The following is a 6,162-nucleotide window of genomic DNA, read 5'->3' as shown; positions in this document are numbered from 1 at the left end:
ATAGGAAGTACTTAAAATCTCCTTAATTACCCTTAATGTGTCAAAGGATCTCCAAACGTTACAGAAAGTAATTAATATCTCCTTGCCCCCACTATTATGTAAAGGCTATCAAAATGTTACAGAGAGTAATTAAAATCTCCTTACATACAATATGTCAAAAGGATCTCCAATAAATATTCAAGATTAGGATATCTAATCAACCCATAAAATCAAGAAGCTTATACATTAATCAATTTTATAAACATTATAGGAAAGTACTTAAAATTTTCTAAAACTCTATATGTCAAACGTTACAGGAAGTACTTAAAATCTTCTTACACCCAATATGTCAAAAGATCTCCAATAAATATTCAAAATTAGAAAAGCTAATCAACCCATAAAATAAGCACCAAAATAGCGCAGAAATTAATGACTTATAAATCAAAACCTCCACTTATACCACTTCACTTATATAGAAAAAGCACCCTCCCACAAAAAGAAAAAAAAAATCTGGCTATTACACTAAGGATGTGTTTGATAAGAGAAAAATATTTTTATATTATTTAATTGGTCAAAATGCTTTGAAAAATATTTTGAATAAAAAAACAAACTTTTTATTAATAAGAATAATGATTTCCTTATTAAAAAACATTTCAAGTTCATTGTCTTCTCCCACCTATCTAACACCCCTGATAATTCCATGTTCGCCACCCACTACAAACTTAAATATAAATGTTTTAAGATAATATATTTTTATTTACTTACCATTTTTTCAAGAAAATATTACCAAAAAACACACCGTAAATCTTTCCTTTTTTTTTTTTGCAAAACAATTACCCTAAATCCACTGCGACAAAACTTCTTTTTCCCAACTCCACAAAAATCGGTCCACGCCATCAATATTACACGTGTCAAAATCCATATGGGTCACACATATCCATTTAGTAAAAAAGAATTGTTTTATTACCACTTTTTCATGACCCATTTTTCCAAACTTGCCGATGAAGAAGATGAAATCAGAATCGTTGACTTTATTGCTAGTCAACCTCGCCGGAATAATGGAACGCGCCGACGAGTCGTTATTGCCCGGAGTTTACAAAGAAGTTGGTAAAGCTTTGCATACTGATCCTACTGGACTTGGTTCTCTCACTCTTTTTAGATCTATAGTTCAATGTCTTTGTTACCCTCTTGCTGCTTATCTCTCCGGCCGTCAAAATCGAACTCATGTTATTGCTCTTGGTGCTTTTCTCTGGTCTGCTGCTACCTTTCTTGTAGCCATTTCTTCCACTTTTACTCAGGTTAAATTACTCTCTCTTCATCTATTCTACATTTGTATAATATGTCATTTCATATTATCGTATTAAGTATGTTACGTGGAAAGTAGAAATTAAAAAATTACTAAAAACATTAAAGGATCGTTCTTTTTTAAACGGATTAAAAAGGGAATTATGTCAAATAAATTGAAATGGACGGAGTACGAAACTTAATATTAAGGGGAATGTATAAAGTTTAGTTCTTGGTGTCCCCTGTTTTTGTTAGGATCCAGGAGACAAAGTTATTGAATGAGAAAGATTGCACCTTTAATTGGAAATTGGAATTAAGAATTTGCTAATATGTGATTTTGAATTTTTTTTCAACCATTCTTAGTTATCAAGTCAAATTTCGGATTGCCATGAAAATTTCACTTTTTCCCGGAGTTGAACTTCAGTTCAGCTTTGATGGGGCAAACAGAGTTTGATAATGTAAAGAAAACAATTCCCTTAGTTTCTATTTATGTAATCCGGTGTCATTTTAAGTCAGTTTTGAACTTGGAAGTTCAAAGTAAATTTGAACCCCGTGAACCAGCGAGCAACCTCTTGTCTTATGTTTAGGAGATTCAAAAAAAATATATATATAAAGAATTACCTAAAAAAATTTACCTTATAGAGTAGAATTTCTTGTTGAGGGGTTTCAGGTGAACTGAACCCCCTATATCCGCACCTGTTTGGCATGTTTAAGACCACAAATTTCAAAAGTGTTTTAGCAGCACAAATAATATGACATGTTTAAAATCACAAGTTGAGGTAAGTCTTTCTTTCTTAAACTTTGTGTTCACCAAACGAGTTCACGGCAAATGAAACACATGGAGTATTAGTCTTTTTGTTCTAGATTATAAAAGGAATTACTCTGTCTTGTTTGCCTTTGAAGTCTTAAACAAAGGAATTTCCTAGTTCTTTCAGTCTGCAATATTCTTACAATTTGACTGTACTCTTAAGGCATTTCAGGATGAATATATTCTTTAAATAATAAGGTCTATGATTACTGTTTAGCAAAACTCACATTCTTCAATAGGTTGCCATTTCCAGAGGTTTGAATGGAATAGGACTCGCGATAGTTGGACCAGCAATCCAATCTCTAGTAGCTGATTCAACAGATGAAAGCAACCGCGGTATTGCTTTTGGTTGGCTACAGTTAACAGGAAACTTTGGCTCTATCCTTGGTGGGCTTATATCGGTTTTACTAGCTGAAACATCATTCATGGGAATCCCTGGCTGGAGAATCTCCTTCCATCTGGTAGGTTTTATTAGTATTGTAGTTGGTATATTGGTGCGTCTTTTCGCCAAAGATCCTCGCTTTATTGACAACTATGGCAATGTAAAAGAGCAACCTCCCCAAAAACCATTTAGAGAAGAAGTAAGGGAGTTGCTAAAAGAAGCAAGAGCAGTTGTGAAAGTACCTTCTTTTCAAATACTTGTTGCTCAGGGAGTGTCGGGGTCGTTCCCTTGGTCATCATTGTCATTTACACCTATGTGGTTGGAGCTTATTGGATTCTCCCACAAGACAACAGCATTGCTCTTGACGTTGTTTAATGTTGCACTCTCAATTGGTGGATTGTTTGGAGGAAAAATGGGAGATGTCCTTGCAAAACACTTGCCGAATTCTGGTAGAATAATTCTATCTCAGATAAGTTCTGGCTCAGCGATCCCCTTAGCTGCAATTTTGCTTCTCGGATTGCCTGATGATCCTTCCACAGCTGCAATCCATGGTTTAGTCTTGTTCATCATGGGATTAACAATATCTTGGAATGGTCCAGCAACAAACAAGTATGTTTCCTTTGAACCACTATATCATTCATCTTTATCTGGATTTTCTTGCATATATCCTTCTGTCTAACTTAACCAACGACAGAAAAGCTAAAACCGTAAAATAGAAGGACCATGTAATCAAGAATTACGAAACATAATCTGTTTCATGCTTAAGTTCTAAGGAAGTTTTAATGCCCAAATGGAATAGCTGACATACAAGTGACATGGGATTTTTCTGTTTCCTTAGTGTTGCCGCTTGTTTACTAATTTTACTTGTTTCTTCATATCAAGTAATCTCTAATTTTGCTCCATATATCAAAATCTCATTCAAGTAAGGGTCCTATGTTGCTGGCTGATTCAATTAAAATATTCACAACATGACATGCTTGCAGTCCAATTTTTGCGGAGATAGTTCCTGAGAGAGCTCGAACAAGCATCTATGCTCTGGATCGATCATTTGAGTCTATACTGGCATCATTTGCTCCTCCAGTGGTTGGTATTTTGGCTCAACACGTTTATGGTTTTAAACCAATCCCTAAAGACTCAACGGGCTCACAGGAAATTGAAACAGATAGAGAGAATGCAGCCCCACTTGCCAAGGCACTCTACACTGCTATAGGCATTCCAATAACAATTTGTTGCTTCATCTATTCATTCCTTTATTGTACATATCCACGTGACAGGGACCGTGCTAAAATGGATGCATTAATAGATACAGAGTTGCAACGGATGGATGAAATAGGTTACCATCCTTCCGATGAAGAAAATGACGAACTTCAATATTTTTCCGAATCTGATGAACTTCACAAAAAAGAACTCACCATGATTGATATAGATTACAAGGTAGATGAAAGGCTTGACAACGACGAGAAAAGGCTTCTTCCAGATCAGTTGTAATCCTCTGAACTTTGCAGATAGTAGAGCAAATGCAACTAGGGTGTGCAAAAATTGAACCGACCAATAAACCGAACCGAAAAAAGTGTTATTGGGTTAATGGTTATTTAATGGTTTTATAAAAAAAATTATTGGATTATCGGTTCGATATTGGTTTATTAATATTGGGTTAATGGATTAGCCGATAACCCATTAAAAATATAATAATTTACTATTTTAATTTTTAGTCATACATAAATATCAAACAAACACTACAACATTTTATGTCTACAACCACCCTAGAAAAGTGTGGCCTAAACTATGAAAAAGTGTGGCCTTTGATAAAAAGGCCACACTTTTTGACTTAAAGCAACACTTTTCCAGGGGTGGCCGAAAGAAGCGTAACCTTAGTGTTTAGGCAACACTTTTCACCAGTTACGCTTAAAAGCGTAGCCTAAAAGGCAAAAAGGCCACGCTTTCCAGTACCTCATATAGCAACATTTCTATCTCATACAACTACACTTTCAAGTGTGGCCTTTGTTTCCTTATTGCCCACGATTTTAAAGTGTTGTCTTTTCTATCTAATGTATGACAACACTTTGAAGTGTAGTCCTTGCCCATGTGCATACCACAATTTACAGTCCTATGGCTACACTTTTAAGTGTTGTAATATCATTTTGGGTATACAATATTTATATGCCACAATTTCTAATTAAAAAACACCAATATTGTTTTGCAATAAATAATCTCAAGCATTAAATTGGCTAATAAGTAATTCAAATATATAGATTTGCAATAAACTTCAAAAGATAGTACATCTTGTGTACTTAGACATACTTATAAAGCAATATTCTAAATATGTGTACACAATTGTTCAAAAGTACTCTTACAATAAGTTCAATATATTCTAGCAAAGAATATATTTCACAAAATCACACATAATGTATTCAAACTTTTACAATAGTTCAAAAACTCTTCATCATCCACTTCAATGAGATCAAATTGACTTGTAGCGACCCTTCAAATTTGATCACTCCATTTTCCTACACATTTAGAATTTACAACAAATCAGATTGCAGCAGTTATAGAAGAGGCAAGAAGTTCCAGATTCCAGATTGCACAGCAGTTCCAGAATACAGACTGCAAATCTTTTGAGTTCCAAATTGCAGATTTCAATTCCAGTTTGCAGATTTATTGAGCTCTAGATTGCAGATTACAGTTCCAGTTTGCAGATTTATTGAGTTTCAGATTGCATATTACAGTTTAGATATACTAATACATATTGACATAATTAAAACAGAGAAAGGTACTAGAAAGGTTCCAGATTCTAGATTTCAGTTCCAGATTCTAGATTTCCATCACAGATTCCAAATTTCAATTTCAGTTTGCAGATTTATTGAGTTACAACATTAATCATTTCTACTTTATTTTGAGCCAAATTAAAACCAAAAAGGTACCAGAAAAAGAACAGAAATTAAACAAGATATTGAGAACTTGAAGTTGTGGAACACTAGTTTGTGGTCTTGTAAGTGTCAGTAATTCACATGAAACCAATAACACCATTCAACTCTTTTATTTTCAATAATAAAGCAAATGACACATTCAAATAGTACAAAATCAGAAACCATGTAGTCTATAAAGGAAACCGATTTTGGCAAATCTTTTCACAAAGAAGTCTTCGGATGAATAATATTAGATCTCATGATAAGTTTTTTCCTCCTAACTATATATTCATTTCCTTGCGACTCAAATTTACTACCAGCCCATGGTTTCTAATCAACCAATGCCCGACCATTCTTGCAACTCAAATTCACTACCAGTCCATGATTTCTAATCAACCAATCTGGAAACCCAATGCAAATGTAGAATTCACTTACTCATCTTCTTGGGATCAGATTAGAGAGAAAAGAAACCAGCTCACAATTTTGGTTAACAGCATTTCAAGTGTTTCTGCTGCTATAAACAAAAAAAGACACCATTGATCACAATTTTGTGGCAGGGCACTTTGCTACAAATATCTAAAATATTTATGTTGATTCTCTAGTGATTGACAGTGATTATAAACCTCTTAGAAATATGATTATTAGATGGTGGATTACTAAGGATAACAATGATGCTCACAGGTAGGGCTGGCAAGGGGACGGGGACGGGGACTGGGGGACGGGACGAAGGGGGACGGGACGGGACGGGGGACGGGGCTGGGGGGATTTTGCCGGGACCGGGATTGGGGGGACAAAAATAAGTC

The 6,162-nt window shown here is 34.8% G+C and overlaps 1 protein-coding gene and 1 long non-coding RNA gene across 2 annotated transcripts; one reads left to right on the top strand and one right to left on the bottom strand.

Annotated features, from left to right (window-relative positions):
• Positions 1 to 965: 965 nt before the first annotated feature.
• On the top strand, positions 966 to 4,068 carry LOC102588816 (uncharacterized). The gene is made up of 3 exons (XM_006355293.2): positions 966 to 1,277; positions 2,311 to 3,062; positions 3,437 to 4,068. Exons 1-3 carry the CDS (start codon positions 981 to 983, stop codon positions 3,939 to 3,941), a joined length of 1,554 nt encoding a protein of 517 aa, XP_006355355.1. The 5' UTR covers positions 966 to 980; the 3' UTR covers positions 3,942 to 4,068.
• A 686-nt stretch (positions 4,069 to 4,754) lies between these two features.
• On the bottom strand, positions 4,755 to 5,992 carry LOC107062101 (uncharacterized). The gene is made up of 2 exons (XR_001474415.1): positions 5,795 to 5,992; positions 4,755 to 4,960 (listed from the first exon to the last, which is right to left on the bottom strand). It is a non-coding gene; the product is annotated as an uncharacterized lncRNA (long non-coding RNA).
• Positions 5,993 to 6,162: the final 170 nt, after the last annotated feature.

The sequence above is a fragment of the Solanum tuberosum genome, unplaced genomic scaffold (assembly GCF_000226075.1).
Source record: "Solanum tuberosum cultivar DM 1-3 516 R44 unplaced genomic scaffold, SolTub_3.0 scf00185, whole genome shotgun sequence".
In the NCBI taxonomy this organism is placed as follows: domain Eukaryota; kingdom Viridiplantae; phylum Streptophyta; class Magnoliopsida; order Solanales; family Solanaceae; genus Solanum; species Solanum tuberosum.
The sequence above is the reverse complement of the archived record's forward strand: the minus strand, read 5'-3'. Positions and strand labels throughout refer to the sequence as shown.

Coding starts and splice junctions, on each gene's coding strand:
- LOC102588816 (XM_006355293.2), top strand. CDS start 981: ATGAAGAAGATGAAATCAGAATCGTTGACTTTATTGCTAGTCAACCTC. Junction 1,278..2,310: donor TTTCTTCCACTTTTACTCAG/GTTAAATTACTC, acceptor ATTCTTCAATAG/GTTGCCATTTCCAGAGGTTT. Junction 3,063..3,436: donor AATGGTCCAGCAACAAACAA/GTATGTTTCCTT, acceptor ACATGCTTGCAG/TCCAATTTTTGCGGAGATAG.